The sequence below is a fragment of the Mastomys coucha genome, unplaced genomic scaffold (assembly GCF_008632895.1).
Source record: "Mastomys coucha isolate ucsf_1 unplaced genomic scaffold, UCSF_Mcou_1 pScaffold20, whole genome shotgun sequence".
NCBI classification, from domain to species: Eukaryota; Metazoa; Chordata; class Mammalia; order Rodentia; family Muridae; genus Mastomys; species Mastomys coucha.
The window spans coordinates 113,875,554-113,901,435 of record NW_022196903.1 but is presented as its reverse complement, the minus strand read 5'-3'; the positions used below and the strand labels follow the sequence as shown (position 1 = coordinate 113,901,435).

Genomic DNA, 25,882 nt, shown 5'->3' with positions numbered 1-25,882 from the left:
AATCTTCAATCCCAGTTTTTCTTTTTTTTTTTCTTCTTTTGCTAAAAATGTTAGGATACATACAGCAAGAATGTAAGTCAGTAAGTAGTACAGCACTTCCCTCAAATACAGAAAGCCCTGGGTTTAATCCAAAATAACACAAAAACAAAGCAATGTGAGCGAACATATGGTATACATACATCTTATCATAAAAGACTACACTAAGGGCTGATGAGATGGCTCAGTGGGGAAGAGCACTGACTGCTCTTTGGAAGGTCATGAGTTCAAATCCCAGCAACCACATACTGGCTCACAACCACCCATAATGAGATCTGATGCCCTCTTCTGGTGTGTCTGAAGACTGCTACAGTGTACTTACATATAATAAATAACAATCTTTAAAAAAAAAAAAGACTACACTGAAGAAAACTGGTCAGTTTAATAGATACAACCTATGGAAGATACATGGCAGATAAAGATATTGGCAAGAACAATAATATTCTAGAAGGCAAACACTAGACACAAAATGATGTGGGCCAAGTTTCACTATGACCATTATAAACCTAATAAAGAAAAATTACCATCAACCCTTTAGTGTAAAAAAAAATGTGTGTGTGTGTACATAAATACATACTATTGAATATTCCATACATGAAATGTATGGAATTATATAATTCCTGATGGGAATTATAATTCCGCTGCTATGCACAGCAATTTGATAACATCTAGACATAACAAAACAATCTCCTTAAGAAAAGTCATGGGCTGGAGAGATGGCTCAGAGGTCCTGAGTTCAATTACTAGCAACCACATGGTAGCTGACAACCATCTGTAATGATATCCGATGTTCTCTTCTGCTCTGTTTTAAGGCAGCAATGGCATAACTCATATACATAAAATAAATAAATCAAGAAGAAGAAAAGGAGGAGGAAGAGGAGGAGGAGGAGGAGAGATTTTCCAAAGACCACAGAAGTAAGTACTAGCTGATTTTTCCAACTGGGCCAAATATGGCTTCTTATTGCATCTTCATAAACATTCATGAAAACACTGTGGTCCTGCTCTATTCTACCTCCTCCAAGCTGCCAGCTGTTGCCCTATAGCTGTGGTCTCCTCCTCCCACCATCAACCAAAAGGACTTGAGATTCTTTACTATGACTCATCCAGCACCATATAGACATTTTTCTTTTTATTTTAAAAACTGAGTCTTTAAACCTCCAGAGTACTAAGATTACAGGCTTACATCCCCATGTTCCCAACTTTTTATCATCATCAGGTCTTTAACAGTGTTCTGTGCTACTCCTTAATCCAGATATTCTCCCTTACATGATTTTAGCATGTCCTATGCTCAAATTCTCACTTCTATCCTTTACCTATCTGCACTCAGTGTCATATGTGCTCAAACTACTTATCCCTGCCTACACTAGTATTTCATTTTTCTAATATTTTCTTTTTTCCCAATTGTACTGGCTGGTTTTGTGTGTCAACTTGACACAGGCTGGAGTTATCACAGAGAAGGGAGCTTCAGTTGGGGAAGTGCCTCCATGAGATCCAGCTGTGGGGCATTTTCTCAATTAGTGATCAAGAGGGTAGGGCCCCTTGTGGGTGGTGTCATCCCTGGGCTGGAAGTCTTGGGTTCTATAAGAGAGCAGGTTGAGCAAGCCAGGGGAACTAAGCCAGTAAGACACATCCCTCTCTGGCCTCTGCATCAGCTCCTGCTTCCTGACCTGCTTGAGTTCCAGTCCTGGCTTCCTCTGGTGATCAACAGCAATGTATAAGTAAGCTGAATAAACCCTTTCCTCCCCAACTTGCTTCTTGGTCATGATGTTTGTGCAGGAATAGAAACCCTAAGACACCAATCCAATATTTTCCTCATCTATGAATTCTACCATACTTTTCCTGTGCATATTTGTGCCAATCACTGTCATTTCTCTTTATTTATCCAAATATCAATCTCTCTATTACACTGGACATCCCTTTATTGCCTTATACCTGAACAGTTACTGTGTTTGTATTTCATATACAGACAGCAGGGTACTAAAAAGAACGTGAAAGTCAACAGACTCACACATGCATACTATTACCCCATCCCAAACCCTGCTTCTTCCTCCTCATAACGACTCCAAATGTGAGTCCTCTCTCCATCCCTTTCTAGAAAGGTAGGTCTTTGGAGCCTCACATCTGCACATATATACAAACCTAGTGAATACCTACACCTCAAGTCCTTCTCCAGAAAACAAGCTTGATATTAAAAAAAAATCTTACCTGCATTATGGGATAACTTACTTAGGTTTGTATACTTATTAGTATGCTTAATTTTGTTTTTTTATCAACTTTATAAATTTTATTTATTTTTTATAAAAATAAATAAAAACCTATGGCTGGGTGTGGTGGTTACATGCCTTTAATCCCAGCATCTATGAATGAGTTCTCAAGGCTAACCTGGTTCTAAGACAGCCAAGGCTACACCAAGAAAACCAGTGTGGGGAGGAGAGGTGGAGAGGTTGGCACCGAGGAGAACAGAATCCATGTAATAGACATGAGTTATAATGAAAATAGAAAGGTAATTGGTTCTCTAGTCGAAATTAACTTTTTTTTTACTCTGGTGGTAGATAAATGCACAGAAAACATTTTATTAAATGTGAAAGCATAAATCCCAATGTAAAGCTCCAGAATGGCTATTCTGACTACATAGAAGTTGAGATGTACTACCTCTTGAGGTCTGGTTAATTTTGGTGTGTGGTGTTTTATTATTTCCAAAATTTTATTTTAGTTTTAGCTGTGTGTGTGTGCGTGTGTGTGTGTGTTGTATATAAACTGTGTCTGGCATAAATTCATTTTTCTTTATTGGTAAATAACATACCCCATTGTGAGATAGCTATTCAGCTAACTTTAAGGACTGTATAGTCAAGCCCAGTAGAGTGGTACATAGTCTTGAAATTCCAGCATATTAGGAGGCAGGGGCAACCTGATCTCTGTGAGCTTAAGACTAGCGGGTCTCAAAAGAACAAGGAAAAAAAAAGACTTAGAAGGCAGAATGCGTGTGGATAAAGATTAATATTTTGTTTTAAAAAAAAAAAAAGTAGGCAGGGACTGCAACCTGATGCTCCTGACCTCTCACACCCTGCTCTAAGTGTCAGTATGCTGCACAAGCCTGTGCTCTCTGAGCCCACAGTGGTATGTTCAACTCCTTTCCATCAGCACATGAAGTCAAGAATCTCTAAATGTTAAGAGTTTATAGAGCCCAAGAAGGAATGAAGCCAGACCAGCATAGTATAGAAGGTAGGTATAGAGCTTCAGGATATCAAAATGGTGTTCCAATCATGCTCATAAATAGAGATTAAGTTCCTTTTCAACAGAGAATACCCACAATTCTAGTCTTTAAAGATTGAAACATCCTACATTTCGACTCTATGAAACCTAATGCAAAAGAGTGAAAAAGAGCTGGGCAGTGGTGGCGCCACGCCTTTAATCCCAGCACCTGGGAGGCAGAGGCAGAGACAGGTGGATTTCTGAGTTTGAGGTCAGCCTGGTCTACAGAGTGAGTTCCAGGACAGCCAGGGCTATACAGAGAAACCCTGTCTCAAAAAAATAAATAAAAAAATAAAAACAAAAAACAAAAAAAGAAAGTGAAAAAGAGTATGTACTGTTTGAATTTTATCAAAAATAAACATTTTTTAACAAAGATGCAAAGAATAGGCCCAGTGGTCCATGAAACTAATCCTAACATTTTGGATGTAGAGACAAAAAGACTAAAAGTTAAAGGTCATCCTCAGCTTAATGACATAAAAAAAAAAAAGTATGTGCATAGGTATATATGACTATATACTGCATGTGTACAGTGTCTACAAAAGTCAAAAGAAAGCACTGAATCCCTAGAAGTGAGTTACAGTGGATTTAACAAGTGCTCTTAACCATTGAGCTCTCTTTAGCTCCTGCTAATGACCTAAGGCCAGCCTGGGCTCATGAATCCCAGTCCAAAAATTACAAAGAACTGGACACTAGGCATCCTATCTCGTCTGCCTATAATCCAGCATTAAGCCACTGACAGGACTGCGACAAAAGGAACCAGAATTTTGGCCAATAGATTATGTCATTTTGAAATATAAAGAGCATGTGTTAAATCTAATTCCTCAATAAGCAAAATATGCAGTTTTGTAAGCCATCAATATATATTCCTCTTTATTCGTTTTTGTCTTGTTGGGGGGGGGGGTGTTGTTGTTGTTTTGTTTTTTTTCCGAGACCAGTGTTCCTCTGTGTAGTTTTTTTGGCTGTCCTGAAACTCACTCTGGAAACCAGGCTGGCCTCAAATTCAGAAATCAGTCTACATCTGCTGGAACTAAAGGCATGACCACCAAGGCCCAGCTAATCCTTAAATTATATCTATAGCTAGTCAAAACTAAGTACTTGTTCTGGTCTGTCATAAAAACAAAACTGGCAAAGTACAACTAGTCACTTCCAAGATCTAAATTCATAAAGAGCACCACTCTATACTGCAGTCATATTTGTCACTTACCATTATTAACTCATCTGTATCACTTAAGAATATCCTGGTAGAAAAACAAAAATTAAAAAAAAGAAAAAAAAAGAATATCCTGGTAGAATATTATAGTACTCAAGCATCTTTAAGGTGAGTTTACTGGCACAGAATCTCAAAAGCAGTGAGCCTCTTAAGACAGAGACAGAAGAAGAAACAAAACAAAAGAGCTAGGCAGTGGTGGCACACACCTTTAATCCCAGCACTTGGGAGGGGCAGAGGCTGGCAGATTTCTGAGTTCGAGGCCAGCCTGGTCTACAGAGTGAGTTCCAGGACAGCCAGGAGACAGATAGAGAAACCCTGTCTCAAAAAAAGAAGCGGAAAAAAAGGGGGTGGGGAGGAAAAAAAAAAAAAACAGAAACAAAGAGAAATAAGAAAAGGGAAAATGCATTTCACATAGTAAAGTTTTAAGGAGTAAATAGGTTGCCAGTTCAGCATGTAAGGAGCTTGAAAATCATGACTCTGACCAAACAAGTTAAATCGGAAAATTGAAAAAGCAACTACTCTTTGCCAGATTCCTCAAAGTGAGACAAGTTCCTTTTATTCAATATGTTCAGCTACCTAAAAAAATTAAGCATGTTGTTGTTTTTGTTTGTTTCTTTGATTTTTGAGGGAAACTGGGAAAGGAGAAATTTACATGTAAATAAAGAAAATATATAATAAAAAAAAATCTTTAAAAAAAAAAATTAAGCATGGCATGGTGGTACACACCTATAATCTCAACAATAAAGAAGCCGAGCCAAGAGGATCTGGAGTTCCATGATGTCCTGAGCTGCTAAACAAGATCTTGAAGGTGATAGGGAAATGGAAATTTCCAAATCAGTCTATTACTCCTACCAGCCTTGGAACCAGACACAGATACAGCAGAGGTATTGGGAAAGTTAAGACATTTGTAAAACTTATGAACTCTAAGAAAGGGCTGGAGAGATGGCTCAGCGGGTAAGAGCACTGACTGCTCTTCCGAAGGTCCTGAGTTCTAAATCCCAGCAACTACATGGTGGCTCATAACCATCTGTAATAAGATCTGATGCCTTCTTCTGGTGTGTCTGACGACAGCTACAGTGTACTTACATATAATAATAAATAAATCTTTAAAAAAGAAAAGAACTCTAAGAAAAACAGAGATTTCCTTAGAATTCTAAGGAAAAACTAAAACAAAGTAACAAAGCTGAAGAATACCTCTGACAAATTCATGAGCTTGGGAATAGAAGCATAAGAAAACAATCCAATCAGAGCAGTGGTTGAGAGGCAGCACTTGAGAGGCAAATGCAGGTAGATCGCTGAGTACCAGGCCAGGACAGCCAGGGCTATACAAAAAACTGAGGGGGAGAGGATAAATATTAAAATAAAACACAAAAACATTGAAAATTTAATGACTAAAAACTTGTCATATTCCGAACCATCATTCTAGGAGGCTCAGAAAACAAACAGTATAAATGCTAACAAGCCGTTCATTTCTATTTCAAACCTACAAATCAAAAGACAAAACAAGCAAAATAACAAAAACAAAAACAAGATATAAAAATCCAACCAATGGCTGTCAAGATGACCCAGTGAAGGAGGTACTACCAAGCATAAAGATCTGGACTTTGTGGACATAACAACTACAGTCATTTGCTATCCTCTAATGCAGTGCATTCAAGCACAGGCATAAAGACACACATAATGTATGTCCCACAGCTGGGCAATAATGGCACAAACCTTGAGTCCCATAACTCAGGAGGCAGAGGCAGGTGGATCCCTGTAAGTTTGAGGTCACCCTGGTCTGTAGAACCAAGTTTCTTGTAAAGCAAGTTTCAAGGCAGTCAGGACTACATGGAGAAACTGTCTCAAAACAACAACAAAAAGCATATCCCATGCATACTAGTTGGCCTGGAAATAAATGAGAATTCATAGAGTAAAGCTGCCCTAATCTTCTGGAACAGGAAACCCACATCTATAATGAGATAGAATTCAGATCAGCCACTGTCTGGAGGTGTATGTGGAGGGCCTGACTGTGTAACCGTACAGGCTCATAGTTTTGAGGAAATCTTAGTGGTCCATCATTGTTTGGGATGGTAGTTACACCTGTGTATACAGCTGTTGAAACTCGGTTATATATTCTAAACTTTGTATACTTAATTATATGAAAATTATCCCTCAATAATTATCCTTTAAGTTGGGCCAGACAGACATGATTGTGCACACCTTTATGCCCATCACCTAGGAGACAAAAGACAGGGCAGCCTCCTTTCCAAAGACTTTCAAGCCAGCTCAAATCTTGCCAGTCTCTTATTTTTAAGCTTTATATAAATGGATTTATGTTGTCTATATTTTTCTGCAAATATCTGAAATAGGAGTCTCATTAGCTGCTCACGCTAGTCTTGAGCTCCTAGACTCTATGACCCTCTCCAATGGTCTTTTGGTTTTTGTTTTGTTTTGTTTTGTTTTTCAAAACAGGGTTTCTCTGTGTAACCCTGGCTGTCCTGGAACTCTGTAGACCAGGCTGGCCTCTCCAATGGTCTCTTTGAGATGAGATGAAATGGAACAGAGTATCAAGTACCAGCCAGGGTCTAGAATTTAGTGGAAAAAAGGAAGGAGATATTACATACTAAAGATGTTGCCAAGTCATCAGCAAGTCTTTGGTTTTTCCACCTAGTCTATACCTAACATTCCAAGTTGTTTAGATTCAAGCAGATTAGTGAAACAAGCTTTCATATTCTATGTACATTTCATTCCATTTTTTAACTTAGGGGAGGCCCAGATGGACCTTTCACATTGCAATGGGTAGCAGGAACCTATGGACTCATTCCAAAGTGCTACAACCTTCTGTCAGTTCTCTCCAGCTCACCTGCCCCAGTCCCAATTCTTTACATAGACCCATTGAACAAGTAGTCAATGTTTTCAGGAAAAATGAAGTACTGTCCCCAAATAAAGTAATGCCTTTATATTATCCTCACCATCTGAAAATATTGCTATAGCTAATGCTAAGAGCCAAATGAGCCACAAAAGTACTACACATGGACACTGACTACAGAGACTTAGGTCTCCAATAAAGGGAGAGACCAGCTAGATGACTCCATGAGTAAAAATGCTTACAAGGCAAACCTGACAACCTAAGAACAGACCCTTCCCCCATTGTCTCCTGACCTCCACTAAAGCCATGTCACGCTTTATCAACGCAGACACACACACACACACACACACACACACACACACACAAAATACTGATTTATAAACTGGCTTTAAAATAAAAAGGGTTAACCAGAAACACAGAAAGCACATGTGTGAAAATCAAATGCTAACTCAGGCTTCCTACTGACTGTGAGGCTTTACTCTAATGTTTCAATCACAATTCATCACGCCACTTTTTGAGAAATGTACCACATCTGTTTAACTGACAAATTATCTCTACATCCTTTGTATGGATGGATACATGTGGACTTTCCAAAATATATTACAAATTCACTACAAGTCCACAAAAACATTTTAAAACAGAGTAAGGGGGCCCAGGGTGGTGGTGCACGCCTTTAATCCCAGCACTTGGAATATAGGGGTAGGTGGATTTCTGATTTCAGGGCCAGCCTAGTCTACAGAGCTGAGACTTCAATTTGACTTCAATTTGGATCCTCTAGCTACATAAAAGCTAGACACATGACCACCTATCTGTCTGCAAGCCATGCATTTGGGGAGGCAGAACCAGAAGGATAAACCAGCCTGTAGGTTATAACTCCTTTGAGGGTCAAACAACCCTTTCACAGGGGTCCAATAGTAGATATTCTGATTTACATTACGATTCACAACAGTAACAAAATTACAGTTATGAAGTAGCAACAAAATAATTTTAACGGTTGGGGTCACCACAACATGAGTAACTTTATTAAAGGGTCACAGCATTAGAAAGGTTGAGAACCACTGTCCTAAGCTAAAAACTTAACTATTGAACACCAGGCTAAGGAGAGGTGGACAATGTTCCTAAGGGTTCCCCCTGGCTTTAAAAAGCACACACTCTCAAACACATACACACTTCTTCTAAAAAGACACAAGACAACCATCTATCTCCTCCACTAACCAAACCCTGCAAAAGTTTCTTCCCAACTATAAAATGTTAAATAAAGCAAAGAGAACTTACCTCACCTAAAGATGGGAAATACAGAAAGAGACCTACTAATATGCAAAGGTGCAAGCTTGGAAGTAGAGGAATAGGATCTGATTTTCTAAGCCATTCCTGTACCACTAAGAGGGTCTGTCTGTCCATGTCCCACTCACAATGACCACATCAGTTCACAGCTCAGCCTCTGTGGTCCTCTTAAATGTGCATTCAAATCAAAATCACCTAGACATCCTGTTTAAATGCTGAACCAAATTCAGTAGCTCTAGGATGAGGCCTAAATGAAACTATGTCTCACATGCTCACTTAAGATTTTCTGAGGAGTGGCCAGGTGGTGGCGGCGCATGCCTTAAATACCAGGAGGCAGGGGCAGTCGGACTTTTTGAGTTCGAGGCCAGCCTGGTCTACAGAGAACAGTCAAGGCTATACAGAGAAATCCTGGGGAGGTGGGGGGTGGGGGGATGTTCTGAGGAGTATGGTTGAAATAACATCTGGTTCCATCCTATCCCATGCTGGCTCATTATTTATTATTTCTTAACCTGTATTAAATCTAATGGGCTTTAATGTCATTATAAAATAGTCTATTTATAATCCCCAAATGAGATAATTCATATATTCACAACCCTGGCACATACTGAATATCTGGTGACTAATAACTAATACTGTGTGTGCAAGTGTTTGGGGAGGGTATGTAGAGGTCAGAAGACAACTTCCCAGAACCCATTCTCTTCTAATTTTTTAAAATTTTAGCTGATTATTGTGTATGTGCATGGTATGTGTAAGTGAAGTAGCACTCTCCTTCCATTGTAGAAACCAAAAAAGTCAGGCCAGGGTTGTATAGCAAATGCTGTTTGTCCACTAAACCATGTCACTGGTTTTGAAATCTAGTTTTTACCGCAATTCCTCCATGTAACAACTCTTCTCAATGCCATGTCTGTGTTTGCAACTACCTATACAAAACTATAATTAAACTGTCCGCTAAAAATCTTAACATGGCCTGTACTTCTCAGTCACCATTTCACCTAGCCTTGTTCTTTGCCCAGTCTATAGCAAAGTGAACTTTCCACTCTGCAAAGATTCGTTTCTATTTAATAAACAAATATTTACAATGTATACAGACTACATTGTAAGCCTGTTCCAAATATATCCAATTGCTGTCCCTTGCTTAAACTTCAACTGCCACCATATACAGCAATTTTCAAACGAAGTTTTAACCTTATCTACTTTTTCAAATGAAGTTTTAACCTTATCTACTTTAAATATTTAGAGATTTGGGGTTTGGTTAGAGTTTTGTTTTTGTTTTTCTTGTTTTGGTTTGAAACAGGATCTCACTGAGGTTAGACTTACCTCTGCCTCTGTATTGCTGGGATTAAAGGTGTGCGCCACCATACCCAACCTGTTATTTTTGAGACAAAGTCTGGTGTATTGCTCCAGGCTGCCCTCAAACTCACTAAACAACCCATGGTGACTCTCAACTCCTGAGTCTCCTAAATACTGAGATTACCAGTGTGCACCATCACACCTGGTTTCTGCAATACTAGGGATCCAACCTAGGGCTTCCTGTGTAACAGGCAAGGATTCCACCAATTGAAGTATATTTAACTAAGCTGTTTGTTTCATCCTGACAAGGTTTCACTATATAGTTTAGGCTAGCCTTGCATTTGCAATCTACCTGCATCAACATTCAGAATGCTGCCACTACAGGTGTCTACTACCACATCCAGCATACAGACTGAGTTTCTAGTCTGTTTCCTTAAAATAATTGATACATCATTTTCAGGATGAAATCTAAAAGCATAGTCTTCAGACCTAACAGCTTATAGATTCATATTTTGCAACTCCCATACATCTTCTAAAGATGTATCTGGAATGCCTTGTATTCCCAATTCATATGGGCTGGTAGCAAGTAACCTTTTCTACCGTCTATGAATATATTCCCATCTTTCCAGAATTCAATTTCTATAGGTTCCTTCCCTCAAGCCCCTAACAAGCCTAGCTATTTCTTACACTGACATAAAACTCTGATTGCACTGTTTGTTTTCTTTTTCTTTTTTTTCAAGGCAGGGTTTCTCTGTGTAGCCCTGGCTGTCCTGGAACTCACTCTGTAGACCAGGCTGGCCTAGAACTCAAGAGTCGCCTGCCTCTGCCTCTGCCTCTGCCTCTTGGGTGCTGGAATTAAAAGGCTTTTGCCACCACACCTAGCTACCACTATGATTTCTAAACATCTTTGTGTTTTAGATTGTGTGACGTCTTCCCCCACTAGACCAAGAAGCTATCTAAAGTCACCTAATTGAAAAGAACTGCAATAACATCAGTGCCCAAGCCAGAGAGGGCTATTGCAGTACAATACCTCAAGGACAGAGCACTTGCCTAGCTAACATGTCCTTGCCCTTGGTTCCAGGGCAAACTCTAGAGAGGAAGGGAGAGAGAGGACTGAAAACAAGCATAAGTCCCTTGACTTAGTCCCAAGCTACAGAAAGAAAGAAAGGAAAAGTGATTGGGGAAATGGCTCAGCAATTAGGAACACCTACAGTGCTTGACTCACCACAACCACCTGTAACTCATACAAATAAATAAAAATAATCGTGTGACTAGAGGGATAGCTCAGTGGTTCAGAGTACTCGTTCAGGGACTGGTGAGATGGCTCAGTGGTTAAGAGCACTGACTACTCTTCTGAAGGTCCTGAGTTCAAATCCCAGCAACCATATGGTGGCTCACAACCATCTGTAACAAGATCTGATGCCCTCTTCTGGTGTGTCTGAAGACAACGACAGTGTACTCACATATATAATAAATAAATCTTGAAGGGGTAGGGGGAGAGTACTTGTTCTTGCAGAGGATCCAGATTCAATTCCCAGCTGCTCACAACCATCCCTAATTCCAGTTCCAGATCTGAGGCTTTCTGACCAGGCTCCCATACATTGCATATACATCCATGCAAGCAAAACAGTCAAGTCACGAAAAATAAATTTTATTCTAAATATATAAAATATTTAAGGAAAAAAAAATACTAGCTAGGCAGTGGTGGTGCATGCCTTTAATCCCAGCACTTGGGAGGCAGGCAGATTTCTGAGTTCAAGGCCAACCTAGTCTACAGAGTGAGTTCCAGGACAGTCAGGGGTATACAGAGAAACCCTGTCTCAAAAAGAAGACAAAACAAAACAAAAGAATCTAGAAGACCAGCCAGTGTACTTACCTGAACCATCTCTCCAACCCATGAAAATGTTTAACATATATACATGCACAAAACCTTTTTTGGGGGGGGGTGGAGGGGATAGGGTTTCTCTGTGTGGTCCTGACTGTCCTGGAACTTGCTTTGTAGACCACACTGACCATCAACTCAGTGATGTGCTTGACTCCCCAGTGCTGTAATTAATGGGTTGCACCACCACACCCAGCTCAAAATCTCTTAAATATTAATAATTTTTACAAGTTTGAAGTCAGCAAGATGACTCAGTGAGTAAAGTTACTTGTTGCCAAGTCTGATGATCTGAGACCAATCAATCCCCAAGACATACATAGATTTTCATTCATTCTATCTCTATCTTTCTCTCTCAATATAAAGTTTGAACAAAGGTACCCATGCTATAAAGGTAAAGTACCCATAAGATTAAATGAAAACCCAATGTCAAGGTTGTGCATATACATACGTACATACACACACACACACACACACACACACACACACACACACACACAGAGAGAGAGAGAGAGAGAGAGAGCAGCAACAGCAACAGCAGCAGCAGCAGCAGCAGCAGCACACACCTTTAATCCCAGCACTTGGGAGGCAGAGGCAGGTGGATTTCTGAGTTTGAGGCCAGCCTGGTCTACAGAGTGAGTTCCAGGACAGCCAGGGCTACACAGAGAAACCTTGTCTCAAAAAAAAAAATTGCTTTGCAAATAATAAAGATTTTACACTGTATTATCACTGCCCTCCCCAGAGAAACAATAAAACAGCAATTTGATCACAAATCTCAGCAATTTTAATAAAGGCAACAGAAACAGAAAGGAAGTAAACTTTGTTCAAAGTTCCACTTTCAGAGTGAGGAGCGGTGGCACACCTTCAGCTGAGCGCTCAAGAGGCAAAAGCACACAGGGTGAGTTTGAGGTCAGCCTGTCTACATTCCAGGACAGACAGGACTACACAGAGAAATCCTGTCTCAAAAAAATAAAATAACAAACAAAATCTTTCCAGGCTATATATATATATATATATATAGCAAATATGAGGCAAGCCTGAGCTACATTTAGCTTTGCCTAAAAACCTAACTAATTATGAGGCTAGGGACATGCCCGGTAAGTACAGGTGCTTACCACCAAGCACGACAAGTTGTATTCAATTATCTGGAACCTGCATATTGGAATAAACGAATCCCTTCCCACAAATTACCCTCTGATCTCTGTACATAGGCACTGTGAGATGTGTACCTATCCCCAAAAATAAGTATATAAAGTACTTTCTTTTTTTTTTGAGACAGGGTTTCTCTGTGTGTAGCCCTGGCCCTCCTGGAACTCACTCTATAGACCAGGCTGGCCTTGAACTCGGAAATCCACCTGCCTCTGCCTCCCAAGTGCTGGGACTAAAGGCGTGTGCCACCACTGCCCAGCTTATAAAGTACTTTTAAACAATTTTTATTTTAAGGATAGGTGACCTAGAGAAATGGCTTGATGATTTAAGAGAACCTATTGCTCTTGCAGAGGACTCGAATTCAGCTACCAGCACCCAAAGTGCACAGATTATAACTGCTTGTACCATCAAGCTCCAGGGGAATTCAATGTCATCTTCTGGTCTCTGTGGTTACCTGTACTCACATCAACACATAGACAGAAGTGTAATTTAAAAGAAAATAAGCCTTTTCTCTTTTTTTCATTGATAGGATCTCTCTTTGTAGCCCTGGTTTCCTGGAACTCACTATGTAGACCAGAACAGCCTCTAACTCACAGAGATCCTCCTGTTTCTGCTTCCCAGGTGCTGGGATTAAAAGTGACGCCACTCAACTGAAGAAAAAGTATTTTAAAGACAATAAAAGTATTTGGAGCCAGGGAGATAGCTCAATAGGTTACCACAATGACCTGAGTTCTATCCCAAGGACACACATTGTGGACAGAGAACTAACTCAAGAAAACTCAATTCTATCCTCTACACATATAATGTGGCACATGATAGGGCAAACAGAATAAATTAAAAATAGCAATAGTGAGCTGGGCGGTGGTGGCTTACGCCTTTAATCCCAAGCACTTGGGAGGCAGAGGCAGGTGGATTTCTGAGTTCGAAGCTAGCCTGGTCTACAGAGTGAGTTCCAGGACAGCCAGGGCTATACAGAGAAACCCTGTCTCAAAAAACCAAAAAGAAAAAAAAAAAGAAAAGAAAAAACGAATAGTGGGGCAATGGTGGCACAAGCCTTTGATCCCAGCACTTGGAAGGCAAAGGAAAGCAGATTTCTGAGTTCGAGGCCAGCCTGGTCTACAGAGTGAGTCCCAGGACAGCCAGGGACACAGAGAAATCCTGTGGGGGGGGGGGATAATAAAATGGAGTAATAATAAAATGGAGTAATACAAACTTTTAATGCCAGCATCCAGGGGGGAAATCAGGTTTATCTCTGAGTTCAAAGCCATACAAGGAAACATAGTGAGACACAGTCTCAAAAACAAAACAAAAGTAACAATTTAGTTACAAACACCTATAATCCCAACACTTAAGAAACAAAGGTAGGAAGATCTCTGTAAATTTCCGCCAGTTTGGTCTACATAGCAAGTTCGAGCCAGAGCCAGCCAGGACTACATAGTAAACCTGTTTCAAAAATATGGGGCTAAAGATAGCTCAGTAGTTAAAAGTACTGGTAATTTTTCCAGAAGACCTGACTTCAATTACCAACAACCACATAATGGCTCACAATTTTAACTCCAGTTCCAAGGGACCTGACACCATCATACAGACGCATGTGGGCAAAACACCAACACACACATACAATAAAAAATAAATCATCTAAAATTAAAGGATAAAAATAATAGAAATAATTTTTAAAGATAGAAATCAACTGAGGAAACTGACTTCTCGTCTCCACAGACACACGCACAGGGGTGCATGCTGTCTGTGTCTGCTCTAGCACGTGCGCACACACACATACATACATACATACACACACACAGTGAGAGAGAGAGAGAGAGACAGAGAGAGAGAGAGAGAGAGAGAGAGAGAGAGAATAACTAGCACTTGTGTTATGGGATACTATCCCAAACCAATACCACTTAAAGAATGGGCCAAAAATCCCAGTAATTACACCAAAATTACACCAATAAGTCAGATTCTCTTTGTTCTACAAGACAAAGTTCCCTGAACAAGGACTTATAGGAAATAAAAACTGCTCACACCTAAAGAACCCAAGAATAACCGTTCAGGAAGAGAGAACTGACACAAAAGGAATGGAGAAAAGAAGGGATTCCCCAAAGGAATAGATCTGTTCATTTAACACTTTCTGTCTGTCAGGCAAATAACCTATCCCAAGTGCCATTGTTGCAGAAACAATGATCATTGGGAAAGGGGTGTTCATTAAAAGAACTGGCCAGAAAGAAAACAGAACTAACTGTTCTGATCAACAAGACTACTTACTTAACAGCCTTCTTGGTTCTAAGAACAGCACTCCTGGAAAGTACACTTCAGATGCGATTTAAAATTAAACACATTCACAATTGAAATAGTTGGTATCACTATGGCCCAATCACTGCTCTATTTTCCACAATGACTTTTTGATGTTGGGATAAACAAGACATCATGCATGGTATAGATATATACTTGAGATGACCACGTGCTATGACCAACTACTTTCAAGTAACTCAGTTACTCCAGCAAACCTACCACCAAAGGAGAAAGAGTAGGGCTGACTTAGCCAGGAGCTAGTGCTCTAGAATCAGTGAAATCTACCACTGCAGAGGGAAGCACCAAGGGCATGCTAGCACTTATATGGCCAGGCACCCTTCATAAAGGCCAGATGAGCTCAGAGACTTTAAACAAGAAAGTGAATGCTAGCTCTTGTGTATTGTTATGTAATTACATTTGAAACCTGTGTGTGGCAATGAAGTACAAGACACAAGACACAATAGCATTATTCTAAGAGATCATATGCCTTCAGAAGAATTCAAAGAACAGCGAGAAGAAAAAAAAAACTTTTAAGGGGCAGAAGTGACTGACTTCACAGTTCATTTATATGAATTCTGGAGTTTAGCACCAGGATACATGCCCAGAATTCTACCCCTCCTCCACACATGCCCAGAACAGGCCCTGGGACATCAGGAGGTGAGCACAACAATGGAATAAAAGAAAAAACAAGGGAGGGTGGCCAAGGCGCAGGCTCAGTTAAAAGAGAATGTTAAGAAGGCTCAGCAGGCTGGCTATGTGTCTCAGTGGTAGAGAGCCCGCCTAGCATGGCCATCTTCAGGTTCCAGCCCAATGTGTGGGGGCTGAGGGAAGGAAAGAAAAGGGTTACAAACCAATGACAAGGTGTCAAAAGCCATATCCTTAAAATGTTTCATATCTTTCTTTGTTTTTTGTTTTTTGAGACAGGCTTTCTCTGTATAACCCTGGCTATCCTGGAATTCACTCTGTATACTAGGCTAGGATGGATCTAGTAGATCCATCTGCCCCTGCCTCCTAAATCCTAGGATTAAAGGAATACATCACAGCCCTTCCTGTTTTATAGCTTTCATCCAAGAAACTCAGAGCACTCCACAGAACACTAAGACCAGTTTAGTTACCATCACAACACCACCTTCTCTCCAAACCAAAATAACCCATTTATCACCAGGTAGAGTGGCACACGCCTCTATGGTTTGGGGGGCAAACATGGTCTACATACTAAGGTCCATCCTAGAAAAAGGAAGGAAGGAAGGAAGGAAGGAAGGAAGGAAGGAAGGAAGGAAGGAAGGAATGAAGGAGAGAGGGAGAAGAGGGAAGAGGAGGGGTGGGTGAGTGGGGCCGATAACCAAGTATGTGTTTACCAGGTTTCTGTCTGGCCTGTAGAGTAACGGGGAGCAACTTCAACTTCCCACAGAAGCTGGACATGATGGTGCATGACTAGGGAGGCAGAAATGGAGGCAGACTCAAGGTTACCTTAGTCCACAGAGTGAAACACCAAGATTGTTAGGAGCTAAAGGCCAGCCTAGACTGCACAGAGTTATAGTTTGCATCAACCACAGTGACATTGACTTTTCCTCCTCAAGGGGCCAAGAGACGGTGGACCGCGCCTTTAATTGTAGCACTTAGGAGGCGAAGGCAGATAAATCCAACTTTGAAACCAGCCTGATATTCAGAGCTAGATCCAGGACAACCAAGGCTACACAAGTCAAAAAACAAACAAAAGGAGGAGGGGAGAACTACATAACTCAAGACACTCATTCTCCAGAGTCCCTGCAAATCAAGCATATAACATTAGTTCAGTTTGAGAATGATAGAAATAGTAAAGATGTCAACCTTCAAAAGTTCTATCAAAGCTTATTTAGAGGCAAGTTTCCAGTGGAAAAAAAATCCATGGAATCCACAAACATACCAAGCAAGTATGGACCTGCAGCTTAAAGTATGGGTAGTAACTTTGAGCTTAACCCATCCATGGTACTAGCCATACTTAGAAAGTCCCTCCTAGAAGCCAGGAATCAATCATCTAGCCTGAAATTCCCACGCTATAAGAAACCAAAGTAGCCAGGCGATGGTGGCGCACGCCTTTAATCCCAGCACTTGGGAGGCAGAGGCAGGCGGATTTCTGAGTTCGAGGTCAGTCTGGTCTACAGAGTGAGTTCCAGGACAGCCAAGGCTACTCAGAGAAACCTTGTCTCGAAAAACCAAAACAAAAAAAAAGAAAGAAAGAAAAACGAAAAGAAAAATTAAAAGGCTGGAAAAAAACGGAAAGGTGAGCTTTACTAGAGTTCCTTTGCAAAAGGACATCCTCCACTTCAGGACCCAAGATGCATCACAGATTTGCCCTTCTGCAGCTGTCCTCCTTGTCCCTATATAGAGAAAGAGGATTCTGATTCTTCAGAAAGTTTTAAAAAGGATCTTCTGTAGACCAACAGTATACAACTGTATAGATGACAGCTACAAGCTGTAGACCAGCCCCAGGTACACAGTACATTAAATACACTAGTATGCTGAAAAAACAAAAATTTTTAAATCATTTCTTAAACTTGTTGTTTTGTTTCTGTTGGGGCTGGAGAGAAGCTTAGTAGTTAAGAGCACTTACTGCTTTTCCAGAGGACCCAAGTTCAATTCCTAGCACTCATATGGTAGCTTGAAGCCTTGTGTAACTCCAGCCTCAGAGGAGCCTACATCTTCTGGCCTCCAAGGGGACGAGGTACAGATAGTATGCAGACAAAACATAGATATACATGAAAATAAATAGCAATTTTTTTAAAAATTGTTTCTATTTTTGAGACAGGGTCTTTCATAGTCCTGGCTGGCTTAGATCTTACTATGTATATGTAGCCCAGGTTGTCCTTGAACTCAAATGAGATCCACCAGCCTCTACGCCAGAGTGCAGGAATTAAAGGTGTGCACTACCCCACCCATCTCTAAATCATTTAAGTACTTATCTCAGTTCCACACAAATGCTATCTCAACAAGCTATCTCTATCCCTCTCTCAAACTGAAGCCAGGCCTTGGCATGACCTTTGCAAGCCTCCCTGGACTTCATTCTTAGACCATGACATACTGTATCATCTGTCCACTAAGAAGAGAGCCTTTGAGGCTTAATTTTTATTAATTTATTTTGTATTAGCTGGGCATGGTGGAACCTTTAAAAACAACACTTGTGAGGCAAGAGTCCAGCCTATTCTACAGAGTGAGTTCCAAGAAAACCAGGGCTAAACAGAGAAAGCCTGTCTCTGAAAATAATAACTGTGTGTGTGTGTGTGTGCGCACGCGCGCGCGTGTGTGTGGTACGTGCACACGCAAGTGCCATGGGATACAAGCAGAGGTCAGAGGAAAAGTTGAAGGGGTTAGTTCTCTCCTAACCATGTTGGTTCAAGGGATAAAATCCAAGTCTTCAAGTTTGGCAGCAGACTCCACTTTAGTTTATCCACTGAGGCACCTCACCCATGGAGAGATCAAGTACCACACACATAGCTGTACCTCCATGAGCTAGTACCCTGTCTAGCACATAGATGCTTTATAAACATGTTGATAAGAATTATTACTTTCACTTGACTCTCTATACTTCAAATTTTAAAAATGTCAGACAAGGAGACCAGCATTCCAGAGGCCAAGTCAGGAGAATTTATCAAGTTCTAAGGCAGCCTGAGTTACAGAGTAAAAACAACCCTATCTCAAAAATAAAAAAGCTTAGCAGTGGAGTAGCATGCCTTTAGTCCCATAGCACTCAGGAAACAGAGGCAAGTGGATCTATAGGAGTTCAAGGCCAGCCTGGTTTACAAAGATCTAGAACAGCCAGGGCTATCTATATACAGAGAAACTCTGTCTCAAAAGACCCAAAAATTCAATATAGGCTGACAGAATAGCTCAGTGGGTAGTTTTTGACATGAAACCTAAAAACCTGGATTGAGATTCCACAGAACACACATAAAGCCACCAGACATTTCAAACAATGTGAGAAGCTACACCCCAGCTATATGAAATACACACCGAATGAAAAAAATAAAGATCTTTTCAAAAAACAACCCTCAGACATGCACTGTAGACTTTCAGCCTTCAATACAGATAATTATAAGTTCCACAAAACTGAGACAACAGCAGCACAGATTTTGGAGTAAAAGCCCTGGACCCAGGTAGGAATCCTGTGCAAACCATCAGCATCCCCAAATTTTGAATCCCCACACATCCGTAATGAGGGTAACACCTACCTCATAGTTATGGGCAGCTAAGGATAATGAGACAGTATTTTTTTTTAGGTTTATTTCACGTATGTGCATACACTGTCACTATCTTCAGAGGGCATTGGATCCCCATTATAGATGGTTGTGAGCCAGGTCGGTAGCTGGGAACTCTGGATCACTGGAAAGAGCAGTCAGTGCTCTTAACTGCTGAGCCATCTCTCCAACCCATGAGACAGTTTTGTTTTGTTTTGTTTTTGTTTTTTGTTTCTTTTTCTCAAGACAGGGTTTCTCTGTATAGCTCTGGCTGTCCTGGAACTCACTCTGTAGACCCGGCAGTATTGCACTTTCTTAAAAAAAAAACGGTCTTGCCGGGCAGTGCTGGCACACTCCTTTAATCCCAGGCACTTGGGAGGCAGAGGCAGGCAGATTTCTGAGTTCGAGGCCTGGTCTATAGAGTGAGTTCCAGGGCAGCCAGAGCTATACAGAGAAACTCTGTCTCGAGAAAAAGAAACAAAAAAAAAAGAAGAAAGAAAGAACGTACAATACTCTATGTCTTGCTCACTACATTACTATGCCTCTGTGACTTCAAAACCAGTTTGGTATACAAAGCAAGTTCCAAGACAGGCAGAGCTGTTACACAGAGACATCCTGTCTTGAAAAAACAATGAGAAAGAGAATTTGACCCTGACAGCACTTGTTCCTATACACAAACAGAATCTATGACCCATTCCCTAAACACGGCTGATACAACTAATCTATGTTTAAATTTCAGCAATATAAATATAAGTAATTTTATTACTTATAAGTAATTTTATTACTTATATTAATTATAATTATTAATTCATGGCTCATTCTCTTGAAAGGGCTAGAAACAGAATTACAAAGGGTAGAATACAAAGCTCTATATATACTGGCCCTACACCGTCCTACTGAAGGACTTCAGCAACACACAACCACAAACAAGAAGACACAAGGTAGGGAGTCTCTGGGCACAAGCCTTCCATCCCAGCACCCTGGAGGCAGAGGCAACAGGTTCTCTGAGTTGGAGGTTAGCCTGGTCTACAGGGAGCTCCAGGACAGCCATGGGTACAGGGAGAAATGCTAGAGGGGCTGGGCGATCTCAGGAAAGAAAGACTCAGAACAAGAAGGTATTTGATTAAGCTCCCACTAAGATCCAAACTATGAATCCATGTAAACAATCCCAAGCATCTACTCTGATGCACCACTCCAGCCCCATCTCATCTCTCAGCAGTGCTTCTCAGCCAGCCTAATGCTTCAACCCTTTAATACAGGTCTTCATACTGTGGTGACCCCAACCATACAATTATTTTTGTTGCTACTTCATAACCTAAATTTTGCTGTTATCAATCACAAAGTAAATATCTGTATTTTCTGATATTAGGCGACCTCTGTGAAAGGTTTGTTCAGCAACCCACCTCCCAAGATTGAGAACTGCTATTCTATAAGGTTATGAAAAATCGTTGTCTTCCATTGCTTCAACCTGAAGCAAGTACTAAATACTTAAAGAGATCAATTATCTTTGTTTCAAATCAGGTTGTAACTTAACCTTTTTTTCTTTTTCTTCCTTTTTTTTTTGGTTTTTCCAGACAGGGTTTCTCTGTATAGCCCTGGCTATCCTGGAACTCACTCTGTAGACCAGGCTGGCCTCGAACTCAGAAATCCGCCTGTCTCTGCCTCCCAAGTGCTAAATAAAGGCATGCGCTACCACCGCCCGGCATAACTTAACTAACTTAATCCACTACAATACTAAGTACAAAATATTTGGCCTTAACTAAATCATATATAACTAGATTCTATTATCGGCTAATGTGGCCAAAGGGATCCAAGTATGAGCTGCTTTGGTGATTAGACGGTTCATCCTATAAATCAAATGACTAGGGTCACTGGGCAGTGGTGGGGCACGCCTTTGATTCTAGCACTTGGGAGGCAGAGGCAGTCGGCTTTCTGAGTTCCAAGGCCAGCCTAGTCTCTACAGAGTTCCAGGATAGCCAGAGCTACAGAGAAACCCTGTTTCGAAAAACAAAAAACAAAAAAACAAAAAGAAAGGAAGGAAGGAAGGAAGGAAAGAAGGAAGAAAAAAAGAGACTAGGGACAGGAGGATTAGGTAGGACAGAAAGCTTACTTAGTTACTTATTCACAAACCCTAGCTGCAAAGTAAGACTAAGAAGGGGGGAGGGGGGCCTGGGAGGGTTAGGGCTGTAGTTCACTGCCTAGCATGTGTTAAAACCCTGGGTTCCAATCAGGCGGTGGTGGTGCATGCCTTTAATCCCAGCACTTGGGAGGCAGAGGCAGGCAGATTTCTGAGTTCTGAGGCCAAGCCTGGTCTACAGAGTGAGTTCCAGGACAGCCAGGGCTACACAGAAAAACCCTGTCTCGGAAAAAAAAAAATTAAGCTTTATATACTATTCATGTGTTATTCTGAAAACCAGGGAAGAAAATTATGGCAACTTTGGGTATCCTACCAAGTGTTCAACCCTGAGCTATACAATCCTACCATAAACTAAGAATCTAGAAGTACTGAAAACATTATTATTGTACCCTCAGGTTTTTGTTCTGGTTATTTTAGAACCTTTATTTAAGGGCAGCAACAGAGTGTTCAAGCTTATCTTAAAATGAAAAGCAAAAAAAAGCAGGGCACGGTGGCACTCACCTTTGATCCCAGCACTTGGGAAACAGAAGGATCTCCGTGAGTTGGAGGTCAGCCTGGTCTACATAGTGAGTTCCAGGCCAGCCAGAGCTACATAATGAGACCCCTGTCTGGTAGAAGTAGTCTTGAAGAAAAAGAAAAGGGCAGGAAAAGACTGTTCAGTGATACAGTGCCTGCCTAGCATGCATCAACACAGAATTCAATCCCCAGCACCACATACACTACAAAGTCAAGTATGTTGACTCTTCTGAAGAAATGATCAGGTTAATTAACAGAGCACAAAAATATTTTTACAAACAAAAATAAAAACATCACTACTTTAGGGACCTGTAAGTGGGAGGTCTTGACCTCTTAACAGAAGAGCAACAAGAATCCTAGAGCCTTTCACCTAACTGAGAGATTGCTTTGCTTGGGATAAAAACAAGTCCTTAAGGAGTCCTCTTTGCCAATGTTCTACAGATCCAAAGATTCAGCATGGGAGAAAAGAGTCTAATGAGATCTTCCCCACAACTGGAAACTGGCTTCCTAAAGGAATGATGCCTGCCTTTGACTATTCGGTAATCTAGATTCCTCATTTCTAGCTTTTCAAGTGTAATTAGGGCTATGTGATCTTTCCTTGTGCCTACTGGTACATTCAGCTCTGTACTGACAATATTTTTTTCTTAAGACAAGGTCTAACACTGTTCTGTAAGACCTAACCCATAAACTAGTTGATGTTTTTCAAATCGCCTAAGAAAAAACAAAAACAAATTTACTGTTGGCATCTTTGGGGAATTCTGCATTGTTGATGGGTCAAAGTCAAATTTCTCTGAGAATGAGAATTTTAGATATTTTTCATCTTTCAGTAACTACTCAAAACCCTAAATAAAATATAGGAAATACAAGAGGAGAAAATCACTATCATTTGTTACACATTTATTGATCATCTCCATAGGAGAAGGGAAGAAGGGTTGGTAGTATATGTACACGTTGGAATCAGGATATTCATGTATTGAATTTCGTTTCTTCAAGTAACACATACTTTAAGTAACAAAGTGCATCTTCCAAGAAACACATAGGAGAGATGGCTCCCTGTGAAGGAAACTGGTGCCAAGCCTGACCACCCAAGTTTGATTCCTGGGGCTCTCATCACAGAAGGAGAGAACCAATTCCCTCAAATTGTCCTCTGGCCTCCACAAGCACTCACTGACACATGCACACCCACACAGCATAATTTTTTCTTAACCACTAGAATTAAAAGACACCATGTCAAGTATACCTGATTATTCAGGGTGTAAAGAACAACAGCAGCTTACATCTCCTAGAGGACGTAGGCCCACAAACACTGAGAACCTGAAGTTTACTACTTAAGGAGAGAGATTAATTTTAGATAGGTTGAGTATAATTAAGATAAAATGAGTTTCCTCTACCTTTTTACCAACAAAATGGGAATACAAGAACTTGGGAAAGTGACATTTTTCCAACAGTAGCGTTTTCAATTTGTAAACCCCACATCACTTTACTTCCTCTTGAAAGAAAATGGGTTGGGACAAGTTTATCAGCACCCAAGACTGTAATTGTCACAAGCACCAACACACACACACACACACACACACACACACACACCCCGGCAGCCACCATTTTGAACAGCAGGATTTAATTAGACTACTCAACATTTCAAACTAAAAGGAAACACAGGACATCAGAATCATTAATCATCATCATCTCTTCCCCTTTAAGATTCCTCAAATGGTTAATATTGTAGTCCGATTTCATTACAAAATTTCATCACAAAAATGGTCATTACATTCATGCCTGAACTTTGTAAATAAACGCTGACATGCGTGAAGTTGCCAAGCTACATTTTCCTAAAACCTGGTGAAGCCCACGACCTGGAAAATCCTACCAACCTTTTCACTTTGTTTAAAAGTCCATCCGAAGCCAACGAATGGCCCCAATTTCAGTGCACTTTCCTCTTCACTCTCCTAATCCACCCCTTGTGATAGTTTTAGATTTCCGATTTCGTTAACTTTGCAACAAGAGTAAGTTCCCACGCTTCATTCATAGAAGCAAGTGATATTTCTGCAAACACAGCGAACTTAAGGCGAGCAAAGATCTCAGGCGTCAACAAATTAAAAGCCAAGATTCGTGGGGGTGAAGGGGCTACCACAACGGTCGGACTTCCCAAATAAATCATTTTGATTTTGATTATTTCAACTGTAAAGGCACCCACAAAACTGAAAACAGTAACTGACCAACAACAGTTCCGTGTACCTTTGTCCCAAGGAAAAAAAAAAGGTGATTAAGTCACTACACAGACATAGGAAAGAAAGCAACTCAACCTGCCAACCAATCATGTATTTCACAACTCCTTCCGAAAATAAAAGACAGGATGCTGCTTTGGACCTTCTTACACATTCCGTTTCCCACACTCCCGCCACCATCCTTGTCATTAGAACCCTCCGATTTTAGTCCAGTTATCACAAAGCCTCGGGTCCTGAAAGCACCTTCGGCCAGGCCAGAAAGCCATTCCTTTCCTCCTCGCTCGCCCGGGGGAATAATGGTGGCGAAATCAACTCGAAGAGAGAGAGCTCCCGGAATATGGAAGGCTGCCCGTTCCTCAGAAGAGGAGCTGTTTTTAAAAGGGGGGGGGACCCCAAACTTTCCCTCCACGGCCTCAGCGTCCCGAGCGACGGTGAGCGACGGGCGGTCCCACAAGGAGAACGCCCCAAGCCCAGGCCCCATCCGCGCCCGCCCGAAGTTGACTCGAAGCGCCCCCGAGAGTTCCGGGCCTCCGCAAGTCCGCCCAGGGCGACCCGAGCGAGCGTCTCCCCAGCAACGCCGCCCCTGCCCGAGGCCGCTCCCGCCCCTCCGCCGTGGCCCCCGGCGCGCGAGCCCGCATCCCGTCCCGGTCCCCGGCGGAGCAGCTGCTCGCCGCCTCCGAGGCTCGGGAGGGGAGCGCGCGCGCACTCTCGCCCTCGGGCCGGCCGAGAAGTCCCGGGAGAGCCCCCGGGTCCCGCGCCGACAAAAGCAGGCTCGACCCCCGCCTGCGAGAGCGCGCGGGGCCCCGGGGAGCCCGTGCCGGCCGCCTGCCTCGTGCCCGCCGCCGAGCCCCCTCGCCGCCCGCACTCCGCGCCAAGTCGGCGGCGGCCCGCGACTCCCCGCAGAGAAGCGCGGAGAAAGGGCGTAAGCGCCGGCTCCTCACCTCTATCTCGAAGTCCGGCAGGCGGAACGCCGTGCGAAAGAGCGAGCAGAAGTGCGCGATGGCCGGGACTTCCCACCAGGAGCGGAGCTCGCCCAGCCCGGCCGCGCCGCCTTCCTCCGGGCACATCTCCCCGCCGCGTTCGCCCGCCCGCCCGCTCGCCGGCTCGCTCGCTCCCTGGCTCGCTCGCTCGCTCCGACTCCGGCCGCGGGCAGCGCCTCTCTCTCTCTCAGCGCGCCGCGGCTCCCGCCGCTCGGCGTGAGCTCGAGCTGCGGCGCGCCCGCGGGCGGGGGGCGGCGGGCCGAGTCGCTGAAGCGGCCGCTGCTCCGGCAGCCGGCGGGGGCCGCGCGCTCGCCCCGTCCCGCCGCGGCCGTGCGGCCGCCCCCAATCCCATACAATATAATCCACTCAGCGCCGAGGAAAACAGATGGGGCTGGGGGTGGGGAGGGGGCCCGGCAGGAGCCTGGGGGAGGGGCCGCCCACGAGGAGGGGGCGGGGCCGGCGCGCACCACAACAACAACCCCGCCCCCACCCCTGCGCGGACAGCTGCACTCGCGGAGGGGGAGGGGGAGCGGGCGAGCCGGCGGGCCGGCCGCGCCCCGGGGAGGGGCC

The 25,882-nt window shown here is 42.4% G+C and overlaps 1 protein-coding gene across 3 annotated transcripts in view; it reads right to left on the bottom strand.

Annotated features, from left to right (window-relative positions):
• Window positions 1-25,727, bottom strand: part of LOC116099513 (cat eye syndrome critical region protein 2 homolog) — a 107,198-nt gene extending 81,471 nt beyond the window's left edge. For 2 of the 3 annotated variants that reach the window (XM_031383227.1, XM_031383229.1), the window contains exon 1: window positions 25,274-25,727. In XM_031383227.1, coding sequence (XP_031239087.1) covers window positions 25,274-25,399 — 126 coding nt within the window. In that variant the 5' untranslated portion in view covers window positions 25,400-25,727. The remainder of the gene's footprint in view (window positions 1-25,273) is intronic. The other variant, XM_031383228.1, reaches the window with a different exon arrangement.
• Window positions 25,728-25,882: the final 155 nt, after the last annotated feature.